The sequence below is a fragment of the Taudactylus pleione genome, unplaced genomic scaffold, assembly GCF_031769625.1.
Source record: "Taudactylus pleione unplaced genomic scaffold, aTauple2 ptg002050l, whole genome shotgun sequence".
NCBI lineage: Eukaryota > Metazoa > Chordata > Amphibia > Anura > Myobatrachidae > Taudactylus > Taudactylus pleione.
Genome location: NW_028286445.1, coordinates 81,745 through 101,754, shown reverse-complemented (window position 1 = coordinate 101,754; position 20,010 = coordinate 81,745). Strand labels below are relative to the sequence as shown.

At 49.9% G+C, this 20,010-nt stretch overlaps 1 protein-coding gene across 1 annotated transcript in view; it reads left to right on the top strand.

The window, feature by feature from the left end:
• Positions 1 to 1,427: 1,427 nt before the first annotated feature.
• LOC148435703 (uncharacterized) overlaps positions 1,428 to 20,010 on the top strand; it is an 88,316-nt gene continuing 69,733 nt past the window's right edge. The window contains exon 1 of the mRNA XM_088465625.1: positions 1,428 to 1,630. Coding sequence (XP_088321751.1) covers positions 1,430 to 1,630 — 201 coding nt within the window. The 5' untranslated portion in view covers positions 1,428 to 1,429. The remainder of the gene's footprint in view (positions 1,631 to 20,010) is intronic.

Here is a 20,010-nt window from a genome sequence, read left to right as displayed (position 1 = left end):
TTGGGAGCCTACAAGTGGGGCCAGTATCTGGGAGCTGTACAAAAAGAACAAATCCTACAGACTTTGCAGGTTTCTGATAATCAGACGACTGGGCCTCTAATAAGAAGAGAATTAATATATAATATGGTATTTCAAGTTCAAATCATTATAAGGTCAGGGTATAGAACATTTTATTATTGCGAAGGCCCCCACCCGGCTACTTCTTGATGCCACCTGGCTGAAAAACTTTTCTGGGGAGAACACTGCAGATATACTGGATCTGCAGATGATGGTCGTTCATACACACTGAACGGCCATCATCAGTGTCTGGCCGTGGGTGCCGGCCCCCTCTCCATGGCTGCCGCTGTGTGTGTACGGGCGGTCTGTAGACACACTTGCTGATGGACAGATATATTTGCAGACATATCTTTCCATCGGCTGTGCAGCACAGCCAAAGCGATTTGTCAGTGAACCACGATCACCGACATATCGCGGGTACACACTGGCCGACTTGCAGCAGATATATTGGCCGATCAATTGATCTGCCAATATATGTCAGTGTGTACCCAACTTTAGTTCTAGGTTCTCAAGGAGACCTAGTAGTTGATTCAATTTGACGCGATAGTCGTGACCGCGAGTAGGTGCTGCTATATGCTGCACTTACGATAGTGCCTTGCAAGTGGATTTTTGTGTGCAGACCCATCGGGCTGTGAAAAAAAAATCCTCAAGTCTGGGGGGCAGAGTTGCAAGGCTGTTGGCGGCATTTCCAAGCTGTTACAACTACATATCACCCCCCTCACGGCTAATTGAATTGACCACCAAGAGTCACTTAAAAACCATGGATTGCATCTGTTGGGCAGAACACATTTGCCTATTACAGAATTTTAAAAGCTGTCATGTCCATGGCCCGAGCAATTTATTTAAAAAGAACAGTGCTGTGATATGGTTGATCAAAGCAGCCTCACTTTGGGTTTGTGCACAGAGTAAACTGCAAATCAATGCTCTGTATAGATGTTAGCCTGGAGGGTCAGACCATTAATGTATGCTTAGATTTGTCACACCTTGTACGCAGCCACCCCAGTGAGCATTTGCAATCAATGTACAGTTACAAGGGCATTTATATATCTAATGGACTGTGAAATGTTTTACACTTGTACAAATACAGAATGTGGTCGTGTCTATGCATTGGTGTATTTTAGGGCTTTTCTCCTCTGGTAGCTGCCTGAATGATAGGCCTAAACGATCTGTCTTGAATATACTGTAGATGTACAGTTTGTCCTTGTTCTTACTATTATCATATAGTATTGCATTTACATTTGGATGACCAACAACCATCCCAGAGCTTGTAATGCTTCTTTAAATAAAGCAGGGTCGCCAGTAAGCAGTTTGAATTACACATCTAGCAGCTGTCTGACATTTCATTGTAGGTTCATTCTGACCGGTAGCAGTCATGCCAGGCCATGCAGGAGATCCGTCTCAGTTCTCCAAAGATGAATTAAAAAGTGTGTTAATTTCTCATAATGTGCCATTGCCTCAGGGCGATCAGAGGAAAGCAGCCTATTTGCAGCTATACCTTAAGCACATTCTCCCCAAAGACAAAGAAGCTGCTGACTTTTCAAGCGATGATGAGGATATGTTGTCGGAGAATGATGTAAGTGCTGTGTGAGGAGCTGTGTAGCATGGAGAGTTGTTTGTGAGCAATGTAAAACATGAGCAAAAGCGAAGGAGATCACACGTGCACAAGGGCAATTCTGTAGGTAAAGTGCAGATTTCTGCAGCTTTGCACCTGTTCTGACTCCCTGTGTATTGTTACACTGTGACTTGTGCATTATGTGTAAATGACTTCTGCATTGTACACTACACTGGCAAGACAGAAATGAGAGATTGCTGATACAAGCAGAGCATGAGGTTATTGGTAAAAATGAAGCATGTCTGCTATTACATGTGTTCAGAGTATGGCAATCATCACAATCTGGTGCACTTGCCAGTTACCTCAGTGTCAGATGCCACTGTGTCATGACATGATCTGTTAACCTGGAAGAAAAAGGTTATAGGTTTCTGTCAGTCAGTGTGTACCCAGCGGTATGTTTAAAACTTCCCTAAATGGTGAGAATCCCTTTTACAGATCCAAAACTTCTGTTCTCCCATGTGTCATCTATTGAGTATGTCAATCGATATTTTACTGTTGTTTATTTAGAACGGCTTTCTAAATATTTAATCTGTCATATTTACTTTTTCTCTTATGGTGCATACACACGATCAGATTTTTTCTTCAGATATGGACAATAACGATTTAAAAATCGTTCAGTCGTTCATATCTGAAGGAAAATCGTTCATATCTGACATGCCTGAACGATGGACGATCAACGATGCGCGTTCCCGTTTGTCAGATAACGATATCTGACATCTGATGGGTTTGCAGTCAGACTTGGACGATTCCATTCATTTTAATGCAGTCAAAAATCGTTCAATCGTTCAAATCGTTCAAAACTTTGGTCAAATCGTTCAGATCGTTTAATCGTTCAATCGTTCATCTGACAAGTCTGACAAATCTGACCGTGTGTACGCTCCATTAGAAACTAAAATATAGTTTGTGTTTTATTTTCGTAAAAGGTAAAACGATTATTCAATAACTTTCTTTCATTACAGTAAACCTAGCCCACCTACTTCACTACTTGTCAAGTTATACAGTAGGTACCTGATTTTCGTGGTCTTGCTGGATGGGCAAGACCCAACCTTTAAGAAGGCATAGAAAGTAAAATAGCTTATTGTGTCAGGTACCTATAATTACTTGTAAAAGTTAATTGAGTGGGATATACTGTACTAAAAGTAAATGATGATTTACTGTATATTTAAAGAAAACATTTACAAAATCCTAAAGAGTTTCCATTGGGTGGTATCCATAAGATAAATTAAAACTGCTATATTTGGTGTGTGCCATCCTAATGCCTAACTGTTTAGTGCAGTGTTTTCAAACCTCAGTCCTCAAGGCACACAAAACTAGGTACACACTGGGCTGATTTGCCAATAATTTTGCAATTGATCTGATTTACTGTAAAGTGTGTAGGTTTGAGCGTTTTGGCATTTTGCCAATATATGGTTCAAAAACTTCCACAAACTCATTCTTTGGATTATCTGATCGGTCAGCCAAGACAGAAAATCTTGGCCTCAATCTTCTGGTATCGAGCAATGTACAGTATGTGCATTCTCCTATATCTACTCATATTTCCTGTTTTCCAGTGACTAAATCATCCTCCTTGTGGATGTACATATGCAAAATCAATGTGGTGTGGCCGAAAATCGGTAACTTCTAATAAATAGCATAACATGTCGCACCGATATTGGGGCTTTCGGGTTGCCGGAAGATCGCTCAGTTTGTCAACCAGTTTAGAATCGGACAGTGTATGCCTAGCTTTACAGTCCAGGTTTTAAGGTAATGTGCAACATACATCAGTGACGAATTGTTGCCGTTCACGGTTCAGGGCACCTGTGAAATCCAACATGTTGGATTTACCTGATTTGCCAATCCCGGACAAAATATGATCCGTATCATCAGATTGGGAATTGTCAACATGAAGAATTTCCACAATAGATTGCCGATTATCAATGGCCACCGACAGGCGCTTCTGGTTGCGTCGGAGAAATGTCAGTCTGATGTATACTTGAAATGGATACTTGAACACAGGTGGCTTTATTTGTACCTCAGTCAGTTTGAGTTTAGCATCTGTGCTCAAGCATGGGTATCCTTAAAACCTGGACTGCAAAGCTGGCCACAATTCTAAAGATTATCTTTCCAACCAGCCAACTGGTTGATCAGTTGCAACGAAAATCTTGTAAAATGTATGGGAGCAAATGACAATCGTCTGGTCCCAAATGCTGGAAACCGTACACAGATACTAGTACTTTATAGTTGTGATAGGTAGGTCTCTGTAGCCTACATAACTAGAAAGCAACCAGGAAGGAGTGACTCTGATCTCAGAATTAATCAGAGCTGGCATGTCAAACTGCAACATTAAGATTTTCAATAAAATGCATGATTTGCAAATTTTTATTTTTTTCTGCATTATGGCGGTAAAATTTTACGGTTTTTATTTCTTGAATATGTGTGCAAAACAGTATTCGTTAAGGGGATTTTTTGTAGTTTAGTGATTAAAATAAATATTAGTAGAGAAGAATATAATGTGTATAGTGCAACTGTTTTTGCTTTGTAGTAATAAATGAAAGAAAAAAAAAAACAATTCTGCAAGCACCCTGAAAGTATTTTGCAGCCATAGAGCCAAAAGGGTTATCCAGTAAATTTAATGTACTGTATATTGAAATTCCACTGAAGGTAAAGGTACTGTGTTGGACGGAATTTAAGGTACAATGTCCATGTGTGCGACACTTGTGGATCTTGCATATGCAACTTTGTTAATAATGCTACAAGCCCTTCTCTGATGTACAGCTGTGTGTCTGAATGTGCATGGACTGAGACTCCCACTTTGAGCATCTTTAGACGCTGAAATACTGCATGGTGAATCTTTGGACACAAGCATCGGTCGTACCAGCAAAATTGGGATGTAGTTTGGAAGCAGACTGTCTAAATGCAGACCGCCGGCTTCCAGACTTTCTAATCCCGGCGTGGTACTAATGACAGGCATCGAAAACTCGACGCCTGTCGTTAACCAGATGCCGGAAGACCGACTCCCTGCATACTGAATGAAGGTAAGCCGGGCGCGGACAGCCGCGGGGGAGGGAGGCTTGGGGGCCTTGGGATCCAGTGTTAGGTTTAGGGCTCCTGGGGGGACTTAGGGTTAGGTTTAGGCTAGGGGAAAGGGGGTTAGGGTTAGGCACCCTAAAGGAGGGTTAGGGGGTTAAGTTAGGTTTATACTTACCTTTAGGACGATCGGGATATTCACCCTTGTCGGCCTGCCGCTGTTGGGATTTGCATTGCCGGTGGTAATACCTACTACATCCGCAAAATTTGCTTCAGCCCTTTGCAAGGTGCGGATTTTTACTTAGATTAATGGCCTCCAATGTGAATTATTTAAGAGAATGAGTTTGCAACTAGTTCAGCAGCACGACTTAGAAGCACCCATAATATGGACCAGAGTAGTGCATTTGAATAGACCCCTCCCAGTGACCATCTAGAAACGCCCTGCCCATTTCTAATCTACTTCGGATACCATCTGCCTCAATCACAACTGCACCTCTATGTACACACCGTTTACATGCATGTACTGGCCAACACATGCGCAACTGAAAAACATTGTCAGTTTGTGTAAACCTTGACATTGTGTGTGACTCAGAATCCGGCCCTTTGTGTCTAAATTGCAACCAAAAAAGGTTCTCGGATAGGTGCATGTTACTTAGCTTGTAGAGCTGGCTATAGCAAAATGCACACTGCTTGTCAAGGAGTATCTTCACTTGGTCTTCTCCTGGAGCAGACAGTAATGTGTGGTGGTAAATGCTAAAGTGTACAGTACAATAATGTGTGAAATATGTGCACAGTTTTATTAATAGGTAAGCTAGTTCTGTCATATAAAAGGATATTGAAACCAGAGAGAACTACAAAATGATAGTACTAATTAGGTTCAAATCAATACAAACATCCATTGCTTTCCCCTTTAAAGATGAAATGATCCTGACGTATGGCAAGATAATGGCATGGGAGTCCTTCTCTACCCTGGCTGCACCTTCTGTGTCATATCCTCTGAGCCCTCTCTCTCCTGTGTAATATCTTCTGCCTCTTCAACGCTATTCATCTTTGTGTAGCAGTCTTGTTCTGTGCTTCGGGCCACAGCCTCTACTTCCTAGATATCGTCTCCGCTTTGATCCCCCTCTTTCTCTTCCCTGACCTTCCATTCCTTCTCCTAGGTGACTTTGATATTCTGCTTGGCAATCCCACTGAAGCTGCTGCTTCCAAACCATTCCTATTTGACTTTACTCAACGGAGCTCCTCCACCTCCATAAGTCATACCTTGGATTCTAGTTTTCTCTGACTGCTGCTCCATCTCTGACATCACAAACTACTCCTTTCCTCTATAACCAAAACTTTATCGTCTTTAGCCTCTCCCAAGGTTAGTCTTGCCAAGTGCAACCTTGACATGGCTTATTCTCCTACTCACTGGTCTATCCCTAGCCTGCTCAGACCAAGCTGTCTTACCTCTACAACACCACCCTCACCTCCACCCTTGACTCTGCTAACATAGCTCGCACTGGTTTCCTCCATTTCAAATTCATACACTCTAGCATATCTCTGTCCTAACCCACACTAAACAATCCCCTCTCAATTCTCCACTCCTCGCCACCTTTACAGGCACTCATTTGTGTTCTCTCCATCTCCCCCTGAACCTTGTTCCCTCCCAGAAGCCTCTTCCAACCAGTGAACCCTTGTTTCACCCGTCCTTAATAAACCATTGCTTGATCCAGACTCTAGAGGCTGATAAAAAAATGGGAGATGAGCACAAAAAGTGTAAGCGTAAAAAAATTAGACTCTTGTATTTATTAACAAAGTATATATGTTCTCCTATTTTTGCTTTTTCTATTTTTATATACACGTGGAACCAGGCTTGGACAACATGTGGCTAGATAGATAAATAATAATTTTGGCACTCTAAAGTATACAATACCAGCTGCCTGGTTTCATTTGGGAATAGAATACAAACTCCCAGGTGACAAAACTGCGCATACAGTAATCAACATATTGCACTCCAGGGTTTAATGCAAAATGCTTATATTGTATCAGTAGCCCAGAAACGTTGATATAAGCATTTTGCATTAAGCCCTGGAGTGCCGTGTGGTGATTACTGTATGTGCAGTTTGTCATCTGGAAAGATTACTTATGTCTTGTCTATCTTATGTATAAAGCTTTCCAATTTTTGCATGCACCAAGTTTTCAGTACTGTTCCAATCATTCATGCAACTAACTGCATGTTGACTTTATGCCCTGCGTTTTACAACCACACCTCTAATGATGCTTATAGACATTGAGATTGTGCTCCACAGATAAAAAATGAAACCAGAATTGTTTGCATTCTGTTTTATTGTCAGTTTGTGAGTGATTAAGTTTGTATTGTAAAAACTCTAAATAATGTTGCTGACCTGTGCGTATTGTGGTGCAGTGACTACTGCCTGCTTTTCACATGCTTGTGGGTGTGTATCTTTGAAATATATTCCCTTTTGTTTTAACCCAAAGGCTTATATACAATTCAGTTTCAGTCCTTTTGACAAATATTAATACAAATGTCAGAATTCCCTGTAAGGGGAATGAGCTTTGGATAGACTCATTAAATCTGGCGTTACACTTGGGAGCAATTTCTTGGGCTGACAGGCAGGGCAGTAGGTCACAGAGTGCAGGGTTGTTACCAAGCAACAAACCCCTTTGTGGAGAATGTTGACAGATTTCTCAGACTACAGGAAGACAGGTGTCGCCATCCACTGAATGTATTCTGCAAATTACCTGTTTATCATTTGTTTGGTGAACCCATTTCAACTTTTCAGGGATTTTATTTTAAATACAACCAGAATTGTATAAGCAAGATGTAGTATTTGGTCTGCTTTGTTTGCAATGGCTATCTGTGACCATTTGACAGTTTGCATTAAATACATTGTTCTATATTTATGCGTGTGGCAAAGAGCAAGTACTTTTGTAGGCATTTATGCAAAGTTGGAGCACCTTTCATGGATGCTCAAACATTGTTTTCTTTTCTACTTCAGGGTCCATAGGGTATCCACAGGATACCTTGGGGTATAGGTGTGACGTCAGTCGCAGGGCACCAAAGAGTTAAGCTTTCAGCCTCCCAGGATGCACTAGGTCCCCCTCCTATACCCCGCCCCCGGGCCAAGGCACCTCAGTTTAGTTTGGTGCCCGGCCGGAGTCGGGTGCACCTGTTGGAGTGGGGGCTAGAAGAGCCCCTGAAGCTTTTTCTTCATGCAGCTGTGGCTGCACATCTGGATGAACAGCATGGACAGTCAGTCCTGACGTCCATGCTGTCTTCCCTACACCCCGCCGGTACCAGAACGCCGGTACTGATCCGGGGATGCTGGTGGGCGTCTGGGGTCACAGCTAGCGGTGACCCCAGATGCTCCGGACCATGGCCGGATTCAAGGGGGACAGAGGTAAGCAGCGGGGTCCCGCGGTGGGTCCCCGCTGATCACATGGTCCTAAGTCCCCAGGCAGGGGGCTCCCTGGGGACTGGCTGCAGCGTGGAGCCAGGCGACCAACCTGCGCTTCGACTACCCCCTGGGACAGCGGACCGCAGCAGAGCGGTAGCGCTGCGGCGTCCCAGGGGTTAAATGCATGCCAGGGGAGCGCGCCTTCCCTGTCTCACAGCCGGCGCCTCCCCCGCTGCACACAGCCCTCTCTGCATGCTGCCGACTGGTCCTGTGGCAGCGCTCCTCCCCCAGGCCAGCCTCCTCTCTGCTCCTCGGCGGCCATCTTCTCCAGAACGCATGGTGAACGCTGCTGGAAGCGCTGGACGGAAGCATCGTGGTCTGGGTCCCCCCCGCATACCTCTCCTCCGCTGTGGCTCAGGTCTGTGTATGCAGCGCTGTGTCCTACCAGGCCCTGTGTCTGTGTAGTTGAGTAATCAGCGCTGTTAGTGCAGGAATTGTTATTTCTTTGCATTGTATGTGACTGTGCTAGCGCTGCTGCCTGTAACTTTTCTTCTCTAAACTGTCAGCTTTATTACTGTCCCTGTTCTTCTGCTAAAGCCCTTGCGGTGCGGTGCTGCAGGGTGGTCTCTCGCCTATTTAATACTTAATTGGTGAGAGAGGTCACATACGTGGTGCCATCATGTCTGAAAGTGATTTTCCCCTCCGGCTACAGTGTACCACGTGTAAAGTACCGTTAGCGGAGGGGGAGGGTAGCGCGGAGGGCCTTTGCCGGCAGTGTTTGTCCATGGCGCGGCCTATTACGGTTACAGCACCGGTACAGGAGCCGCCCTGGGCTTGTTTCGCTCAGGCGTTAACAGCTTTAGTGGGCCAGTTAGCTCCGCAGCCCGCGTTTACCCCGAGGGGTTTGTCCCAGCAGTCTGTGGTGTCGTCACCCATGCAGGGGTTCCCACGACAATTGGTGGTACCCCACAGTCTCCCTATTTCCCCGCTCCCGGGTTCTCAGGAGCCAGCGTGGGTTAACTCCCTGACGAGTTCTGTACAGCACTTGTCGGACGTGTTGCAAGGGGAGTCTGTGATGCGGCCTCATAAAAGGCCGGTGGCGTCTCTGTCCGCTCCTTATGAGGATGACGAAGGGACGTCTGATGATGGGGAGATTCTGGATCCTTACGATCAGGAACCTCTCCATACTAAGGACGCTGATGCTAAGTCCAAAGTATATATTCCTGGACTTATTCGGGCGGTCCGCACAGCCTTGGTGATTGAGGACGAAGTTCCCCCAGCGGCTAAATCTAAGTATGCCTTTTTCAAAGATGTGAAGGGCGATGCCACAGTCTTTCCTCTTTCGGGTCAGTTGGTGGACCATTTAGAGGAGGCGTGGAAACAACCTGGCAAAAGATACCAGCCGCAGAGACGCCTGGCGGTGGCTTATCCGTTCGCGGATAATTATTTTGCTAAGTGGGAATCTCCTCCACAGGTGGATTCTCACGTGACCCGTCTTGTCCGTAGTGCCACATTGCCGATGCCATCCATGTCCTCCCTTAAGGATGCTACGGACCGCAAGGTAGAAATCTGCCTGAAGTCCGCTTATTCCCTTGCAGGGGGGGCAGCACGGCCGGCTATGGCCATTTGCTGGGTTGCCAGAGCGATGGAGCGCTGGGCGGATTCATTAGAGGCTTCTTTTGAATCCGACTGTCCGGCCGAACAGGCGGAGTTGATTGGCAATCTCCGTGATTCGGCCACCTACATCAACGAGGCGGCTCTAGACATTAGTACTCTGGTGTCTAGAATTTCTTCAGCAGCGGTAGCTGCTCGTCGCACCTTGTGGCTGCGATCCTGGAAGGCGGACGCAGATTCCAAGAAAGGTCTGGAAGCGTTGCCGTTTACCGGAGAAGTTCTCTTCGGTCCGGATCTGGATAAGATTGTGGCCACGCTGGCGGCAGCCAAATCTGCTTGTCTCCCGTCGGCCGCTGCTCCTTCTGGTTCGGGACCATCGTCCTTTCGGTCATCTAGGGCCCAGGGCAGGCCCAAACCACAGTCGTTTCCTCGACAGGCTGGCCCTAAGAAATCGGTCAAGCCCCGGAAGCAGGCATGGAGTACCAGACGTCCGGCCCCCAAGCCAGATGACAAGCCTGCGGCCTGACGGTCCGGGCCTCCCTTTGGGCGATCCCAGGGTGGGAGGCCGCCTGCTACAGTTCGCCCAGTGTTGGTCGACCACTACGACAGACACTTGGGTTCTGGAGGTGGTTTCCCACGGATACGCCCTCTCCTTCCGGCACAGACCCCCGGCTCGCTTCTTCACCACGGGTCTCCCATCAGACCGGAACAAGGCTACGGAGCTGCGGAAGGTATTGCACACTATGCTCCAGGCTGGAGTTATAGTGGCGGTTCCATTCTCCCAGAGGGGCCAGGGTTTCTATTCAAATCTATTTTTGGTACAGAAACCCAATGGGTCATATCGTCCGATTCTCAACCTCAAAGCACTCAACAAGTCTTTGCGGGTCCCGAAGTTTCGGATGGAGACCCTACGGTCCATCATTCTGGCGCTGGAACCTGGGGACTACTTGGTGTCATTGGACATACAGGACGCTTACCTGCATGTCCCTATTCTTTGGCGCCATCAACAGTTCCTCAGGTTTGCAATCCGCAGCGACCACTTCCAGTTTCGGGCGTTACCTTTTGGCCTGGCAACAGCACCACGTGTTTTCACCAAGGTGATGGCGGTCATGGCGGCTTCTCTGCGGCTGCAGGGAGTCCGCATGTTGCCGTATTTGGACGACCTGTTATTGGTGGCAGGATCTCCAGAGCTCCTGTTACGCCACTTGGACCTGACCATTGCACTGCTGCAACGGCACGGCTGGCTAATCAACTGGCAGAAGTCCACTCTAATCCCGTCTCGGAGGATTCTGCATCTTGGAGCCTTATTGGACTCGGGACAGCAAAGGATCTTCGTGACGGAGGACAAGATCTCTGCTTTACAGTCAAGGGTGCGCAGTTGCCTGCACAGCCGCCGGGTGTCCTTACACTCGGCGATGAGGTTACTGGGCTCCATGGTGTCGGTGTTCGACATGGTGGAATACGCCCAGTTTCACTCCAGACCTCTGCAGCACCTGATCCTGTCCAAGTGGAACGGGCTGACTCAGTCTTTGAAGTCCCAGACGATTGTGCTCACCCAGGAGGTTCGCCTGTCCCTTGCGTGGTGGTTACAGACGACCCACCTCAACAAGGGACGTCCGTTCTGGGTTCCAAATTGGGTCCTGTTGACAACGGACGCCAGTCTTCGGGGCTGGGGAGCAGTTTCGGGTCCACACTTGTTCCAGGGCAGGTGGACGCCGACAGAAGCGGAGCTTCCAATAAATATCTTGGAACTCCGTGCGGTCTTCAATGCTCTCCAGCAGGCACAGCGGTTTCTCCAGGGTCGCCCGGTGCAGGTCCAGTCGGACAACGCTACCACCGTGGCCTACATAAACAGGCAAGGAGGAACTCGCAGTCGGGCGGCTCTCGTAGAGGTCTCTCGGATCCTGGTTTGGGCGGAGCGCAATCTTCCGGCCATATCAGCGGTCTTCATCCCGGGAGTGCTAAATTGGGAGGCGGACTTTCTAAGTCGCCAGGACGTTCATCCGGGGGAATGGTCCCTGCACCCGGACGTTTTTCAACTACTGGTGGACAGGTGGGGTCTTCCAGAAATCGACCTCATGGCGTCCCGGCACAACAACAAGTTGCCGGTGTACGGGTCTCGCACAAGAGACGAAGGGGCGTCTCTGGTGGATGCTCTGTCCGTCCGGTGGACGTTCCGGTTCGCATACCTGTTCCCTCCGGTCTCCCTTCTTCCACGGGTAATCCGGAAATTCAAACAGGAAGGAGGGACGCTCCTGTTGATAGCTCCCGCGTGGCCCAGACGGCACTGGTTCTCAGACCTTCAGGGTCTGTCCGTGGACATTCCTCTGCGGTTGCCGCTACGACCGGACCTTCTGTCTCAGGGTCCTTGCCTTCACCCGGACCTGACTCTGCTGTCTTTGACGGCGTGGCTGTTGAGACGGCCATGCTGAGGTCCCGGGGGTTTTCCAGCTCTGTGGTGCGTACCATGTTACGAGCTCGGAAACCGTCTTCCGCGAGGATATACCATCGCGTGTGGCATACGTTCTTCCAGTGGTGTCGACCGAGAGGTTATGCACCGCGGGAGTTTCGTCTGTCTCGGATTCTCGCCTTCCTGCAAGCGGGACTAGATCATGGGCTTCGCCTTGCTTCTTTGAAGGTACAGGTTTCGGCCCTATCTGTCTGGTTTCACCGTAGGATTGCTACAATCCCGGATGTGCGCACCTTTATGCAGGGTGTTCTCCGCATTCAGCCGCCCTTTGTTCCACCTGTGGCGCCTTGGGATTTGGCTGTGGTCCTGAGGGCTCTCCAAGGACCGCCGTTTGAACCACTGGGCTCAGTGGATCTTAAATGGCTAACAGCTAAGACTGTTTTCCTTCTGGCCATTGCTTCGGCCAGACGTGTTTCTGAGTTAGGGGCTCTTTCTTGTAGACCCCCTTTCTTGGTTTTTTATGGGAACAGGGCAGTGCTCCGCACTCGGCCCGAGTTTCTTCCCAAAGTTGTTTCCCAGTTTCATGTTAACGAGGAAATAGTTGTTCCGGCCTTTAACTCACCGGGTCTTTCCGTGGGTGAGGCCTCTTTGGATGTTGTGCGGGCCTTAAGGACTTATGTTGACCGCACTTCTTCGTTTAGGAAGTCGGACGCTTTGTTTGTCCTCTATAGCTTCCGTAAAAAGGGTTGGCCTGCTTCAGAGCAAACTTTGGCAGCCTGGATCCGTATGGCTATTTCTGAAGCTTATCTTCATGAAGGCCTACCGGTTCCTCCTTCTCTGAAGGCTCATTCCACTAGGTCTGTGGGTCCTTCGTGGGCAGCTCGACGTGGTGCCTCGGCAGTTCAGATCTGCAAGGCTGCTACGTGGTCTTCTGTCCATACCTTCGTGAGGTATTACAGGTTTGACACCTTCGCCTCTCAGGATGCTTCCTTCGGGCGGCGGATTCTCCTTTCTGCACAGGAGCGTCCCCACCCTTAAAGGATACTGCTTTGGGACATCCCCAAGGTATCCTGTGGATACCCTATGGACCCTGAAGTAGAAAATATGAGATATGGTAAGAACTTACCCTTGTTATCTCTATTTCTACGAAGTCCATAGGGTTCCACAGGACTCCCGCCCTGTCGCACCTGTGCTGCAGATGGGCTTTGCTCTGGTCACCGGTTTTCCGTCTCCCTCTGGTGAGAATGTGATTCTTGTATGTGTCCAGATCTTTGTTCTCTCTCTTCCTTCTCCTCCTCCGGCCTATGGCTTGGTAACTAACTGAGGTGCCTTGGCCCGGGGGCGGGGTATAGGAGGGGGACCTAGTGCATCCTGGGAGGCTGAAAGCTTAACTCTTTGGTGCCCTGCGACTGACGTCACACCTATACCCCAAGGTATCCTGTGGAACCCTATGGACTTCGTAGAAATAGAGATAACAAGGGTAAGTTCTTACCATATCTCATATTTTTTGCATATTGTTGCGCCATTAAGAAAAGTGTTTGTTTAAAGTATATTGTTTGTTTTCTTCTTCAGGGTCCATAGGCTCCACAGGGAGACCTTGGGATATAGGTTGGGAACCAAATCCGAGCACTACGCAGTTAAACCTTTCAGCTCCCAGGTTGCACTGGGTCCACTCTCCCTATAACCCCGCCCCCAAGCCAGAGGCCCCTCAATTAGAGTAGGTGCCCGGCCGAAGTCGGGTCACTGTTATTGCAGAGGGGGCTGCTAAAGCTATTTTATTTCATTTTATTTTTATGATCTCCTGAGTGCGCAGCAACAGACTGTTCATTGGACTTCTGTGCTGCCGCGCAGTCACCCCGCAGGCAGCGCGACGCCAGTTCTGATCTTGGGATCTCGGTGGGATCTGTGCTAGCCGGACTCTGTGGGCTACCCGGGCTGCTGCCGGATCTACGGGGACAGGTAAGATCACGGATCACCGCGTGTTCAAGCAGTCTGTTGCCTCCGGTTGTTGGGAACACACCAAAGGTGCTGGCAGTGGCAGCAGCCCCCCCCCATGTACCCCGCGCATCTACTAGACCACCAGGGACTTAAAGTTCGGTAGCGGAAGCCGGCGTCCCGGCGGTTAATAACCGGCCAGGGTAGGCAGCCTTCCTTGTTACAGCAGTTCCTCAGCTCAGCACGCCTTTCCAGTCTAAGGTCTGGCTTTGCTGAGTTGCTTGCTCCTTGGGTGGCCCGAGGTGGCTGCTTCCTCTGAGGTCTCCGGCAGCCATTTTACTCTGTGGTGCATCGCAGATCTCCTACATCGCCTTTGGGTCAGTGTACACAGCGCTATAGCCTCCCTAGACACTGAGTCTTGGGCAGTTGATTGTAGTGCCATTTGCAGTATATTATATTAAATGTATATATATTTCTGCATTGTATGTGACTTATGCTAGCGCTGACTGTCTGTGCTTTTTCTCTCAACTGTCAGTGTATATCTATCCCTTTCTACTTCAGGGTCCATAGGGTATCCACTGGATACCTTGGGGAATAGGCGATGGTGGCATACAACGGGCACCTCAGAGTTAATTTTTCAGCCTCCCAGGATGCACTGGGGTCCCTCTCCTATACCCTGCCCCCAAGGCAAATCAGTTTCGTAGGCGCCCGGCTCAGTTGGATCACCTCTTCAGAGGAGGGCTGTTGGACAGCCCCTGAAGTTTTGTCCAGCCGCTTTTGCTGCAATGATATGAGCAGGCAGCATGGACAGGCTAATTAGAGGTCCATGCTGCCGCTCCTTCACCCTGCCAGGCCAGAACGCCGGTACTGATCCGGGGATGCTGGCGGGGTACCAGGGTCTCAGCTAGCGGGGACCCCGGTATTCCAGACTGTTGCCGGATTCACAGGGATGCAGGTAAGTGGCGGGAACCTGCTGTGGGTTACCGCTGATTCACAGTCTTATTTGTCCCTAGGCAGGGGGCTCCCTGGGGACAGGCTGCGCGTGGAGCAAGGTACTGATCCTCCGCTTCCACTAGACCACCAGGGACACCAGGCTGCAGCAGTATGGAAAATGCTCCGGCATGCCAGGGGTGTGCGCTTTCCTTGTCTCACAGGTGGCGCCTCCCCCGCTGCACAGTGCCTTTACACAGCAGTCTGGCGGGCTGTGGCAGCGTTCCTCCTTCCGGGCCTGTCTCCTATCAGCTCCTCGGCGTCCATTTTAAAGAAGTGGTGAACGCTGCTGGATTCTGATACAGGGGGCATCGCGGTCCGGGTCCCCCGCATACCTCTCCTCTGCTGAGGTCAGTGTATGCAGCACTGTTTCCTACAAGGCTCTGTCTGCGTAGTTGATCATAGTGCTTGTAGTGCAGATGATTTATTTCTGCATTGTATGTGACTATATGCTAGTGCTGTCTGTACTTTCACTTCTGACTGTCAGCCATTTTACTATTACCTGTCTTTCTCTCCCTTGCGGTGGTGTGCTGCAGGGTGCTTATTGCCTCTCAGTTAAAATGAAGTGTTTTTCTGTGTGGTGCGTCACATACACATCGTTTACACTCATCCTGTGGACAGGTAACATGATTATTCTCAGCTGAAACGTACCACATGCTCAGTACTGTAAGTGGAGGGTGATGTGAACACAGAGTTTCTCACATTTATATAGTATATGTATTTGTGAGAATTGGTATTTATGCAGTAAGTTCCTGCGGCTTGACAAGCATCAGACAGGACTAGTATTTTGCTTTACTACTATAATGTGTATATATGTATGAATATACAATGTGGTCGCATTATACCCAGTGCATGCTGTGTGCTATTACCATGCGGTTGTGCCTGCAGGTATGATGTACACCCTGCTGTTCCACTCTACCTGTTAGTTACAAGACAGGTATGTGGGGATAAACTGCTAATTCTCCCTCCCTGGTAGTTCACGCAGCTTTCACAGTAGTGTCTTTCTCTCTCTACCTTTGTACAGAGACTGACTACTACCTCCAGTCCATGTTGCAGGGATTTCCCTTAAGCCAACATGGGGCACGCTTTAGGCGAAATCCACATATTGCACCCTTTCGCCTACTCTTCGCTTCGGAGATGAAGTTTTGCGTGTATGCCACGCTAGGTAGGCGGTCTGGGATTTGCCAAAGCAAAACTTTTTTGCCTGCGTTATACTTTCTACATCAGGGTCCATAGGGTATCCACAGGATACCTTGGGGTATAGGTGATGACGTCAGGCATCGGGCACCATAGAGTTAAGTTTTCAGCCTCCCAGGATGCACTAGGGTCCCCCTCCTATACCCCGCCCCCGAGCCAAGGCATCTCAGTTTCGTTTGGTGCCCGGCCGGAGTCGGATGCACCTGTTGGAGGGGGGCTAAGAAGAGCCCCTGAAGTTTTCTACATTGCAGCTGTGGCTGCACATCTGGAAGTACAGCATGGACAGTCAGTACTGACGTCCATGCTGTCTTCCCTACACCCCCGCCGGTACCGATCCGGGATGCTGGTAAGCATCTGGGGTCACAGCTAGCGGTGACCCCAGATGTTTGGGACCATGGCCGGATCTAAGGGGGACAACGAGGTAAGCAGCGGGTTCCCGCGGTGGGACCCTGCTGAACATGGTCCAGAGTCCCCAGACAGGGGGCTCCCTGGGGACTGGCTGCAGCGTGGAGCCAGGTAGTAACCTGCGCTTCCACTACCCCCCTGGGACAGCGGACCGCGGCAGAGCGGTAGCGCTGCGGCGTCCCTTGGGTTAAATGCATGCCAGGGGAGCGCGCCTTCCCTGTCTCACAGCCGGCGCCTCCCCCTGCTGCACACAGCCCTCTCTGCACACGCTGACTGGCCCTGTGGCAGCGCTCCTCCCCCAGGCCAGCCTCCTCTATGCTCCTCAGTGGCCATCTTTCACAACGCATGGTGAACGATGCTGGAAGCTTAAAACTGAGGCATCGTGGTCTGGGTCCCCCGGCATACCTCTCCTCCGCTTGGTCAGGTCTGTGTATGCAGCGCTGTGTCCTACCAGGCTCTGTCTGAGTAGTTGAGTATCAGCGCTGATAGTGCAGGATTTGATTTTCTGTGAATTGTATGTGACTGCTAACGCTGCTGCTTGTACTTATAATTTCTTACTGTCAGCCTTTTCACTGTCCCTGTTCTTTCTGCTAAAGCTCTTGCGGTGCTTGCAGGGTGGTCTCTTGCTATACTAACAAGTATTGGTGAGAGGGGTCACATACTTACCATCATGTCTGAGAGTGAATTTCCTCTCCAGCTTCTGTGTACTACATTTAAGGTACCAATAGCGGAGGGGGAGGGTAGTGCGGAGGGGCTATGTCGGCAGTGTTATTTATTGGCGCGGCCAATTACTGTCACGGCACTGGTGCAGGAGCCGCCCTGGTCTTGTTTCGCCACAGCGCTTACAACCCAGGTGGGCCAGTTAGCTCCGCAGCCTGCGTTCTCACAGATGGGATTGTCCCAGCAGTCAGTGATGTCGTCACCCATGCAGGGTTTCCCGAGGCAATTGATGGTTCCCCACAGTCTCCTTATTTCCCCTTCCCAGGCCTCTCAGGAGCCTGCGTGGGTTAATTCGCTGACGAGTTCGGTACAGCACTTGTCGGATGTGTTACAAGGGGAGTCTGTGTTGCGCCACATAAGCGGCCGGTGGCGTCTGTCTGCTCCTTATGAGCGTGACGACCGATGATGGGGAGATTCTGGATCTTTCGGACCAGGAACCTCTCCGTACTAAAGTGTCGGACGCTAGGTCCAAGGTATATATTCCTGGACTTATTCGGGCAGTCCGCACAGCTTTAGTGATTGAGGACGAAGATCCTCCGGTGTCCAAATCTAAATATGCCTTTTTTAAGGATATTAAGGGTGACACCACAGTGTTTCCTCTTTCGGGTCAGTTGGTGGACCATTTAGAGGAGGCGTGGAAACAGCCTGGCAAACGGTACCAGCCGCAGAGGCGTTTGGCGGTGGCTTATCCGTTTGCGGATAATTATTTTTCTAAGTGGGAATTCCCTCCACAGGTGGATTCTCATGTGACACGCCTAGTCCGTAGTGCCACATTGCCCATGCCCTCCATGTCTTCCCTGAAGGATGCTACGGACCGTAAGGTGGAGATCTGCCTAAAGTCCGTTTATTCCCTTGCGGGGGGGGGGGGCGCAGCTAGGCCGGCGATGGCCATTTGCTGGGTTGCCAGAGCTATGGAGCGCTGGGCTAATACTTTGGAGGAGTCTTTCGATTCTGACTGTTCGGCTGAACAGACCGAGTTGAAAGGCAATCTCCGGGATTCGGCCACTTATATCAATGAAGCGGCCTTGGATATCAGTACCCTGGCGTCTCGGACTTCTTCGGCAGCTGTAGCTGCTCGTCGCACCTTATGGTTGCGATCTTGGAAGGCGGACGCTGATTCCAAAAAGGGCTTGGAAGCTTTGCCTTTTAATGGAGAAGTCCTATTTGGTCCGGACCTGGACAAAATTGTAGCCACACTGGCGGCAGCCAACTCTGCATGTCTCCCGTCTGCTGCAGTTCCTTCCAGTTCAGGTACGTCGGCCTTATAGGGCCCAGGGTAGGCCTAAAGCACAGTCCTTTCCCAGACAGGCTGGCCCCAAAAAATCGGCCAAGCCCTGGAAGCAGGCCTGGAGTACCAGACGTCCAGCCCCTAAACCAGATGACAAGCCTGCGGCCTGACTGTCCGGGCCTCCCTTTGGGGGATCCCAAAGTGGGAGGCCGCCTGCTGCAGTTCGCCCGGTGTTGGTCAGTCACCACGACAGACACGCTCGAGGTGGTTTCTCACGGATACGCCCTCTCCTTTCGGCACAGGCCCCCGTCTCTGTTCTTCACCACGGGTCTTCCATCAGACCGGAACATAGCCTTGGAACTGCGGAAGGTTTTGCACACTATGCTCCAGGCTGGAGTTATAGTGCCTGTTCCATTCTCCCAGAGGGACCAGGGTTTCTATTCCAATCTGTTTTTGGTGCAGAAACCCAATGGGTCGTATCGTCCGACCCTCAACCTCAAAGCACTCAACAAGTCTTTGCGGGTGCCGAAGTTTCGGATGGAGACCCTACGGTCCATCATTCTGGCGCTGGAATCTGGGGGATTACATGGTGTCGTTGGACATACAGGATGCTTACCTGCATGTCCCTATTCTTTTACGCCATCAACAGTTCCTCAGGTTTGCAATCAGCAACGACCACTTTCAGTTCCGGGCGTTACCTTTTGGGCTGGCGACAGCCCCCACGTGTTTTCACCAAGGTGATAGCAGTCATGGCAGCTTCCCTGCATGTTACCATACTTGGACGACCTTCTCTTGGTGGCAGGATCTCCAGAGCTCCTTCTACGCCACTTGGACCTGACCATTCCGGTACTGCAACGGCACGGCTGTTTGATAAACTGGCAGAAGTCCACCCTAATCCCGTCTCAACGGATTCTGCACCTCGGGGCCTTATTGGACTCCGAACAGCAAAGGATCTTTGTGACGGAGGAAAAGATCTCTGCCTTGCAGTTGAGAGTGCGCAGTTGTCTGCAGAACCACCGGGTGTCTCTACACTCGGCAATGAGGTTACTGGGCTCCATGGTGTCGGTATTCGACATGGTGGAATATGCCCAGTTTCACTCCAGACCTCTGCAGCACCTGATCCTGTCCAAATGGAATGGACTGCCTCAGAGTCTACGGTACCAGACGATGGTACTCACGCCGGAGGTTCGCCTATCCCTAGCCTGGTGGTTGCAGACGACCCATCTCAACGAGGGTCGTCCGTTCTGGGTGGCGAATTGGGTCCTGTTGACAACACACGCCAGTCTTCGGGGCTGGGGAGCAGTCACGGGTCCACACTTGTTCCAGGGCAGGTGGACTCGGGCGGAAACGGAGCTTCCGATAAACATCTTGGAGCTCCGCGCAGTGTTCAATGCTCTCCAGCAGGCACATCAGGTTCTCCAAGGTCGCCCAGTGC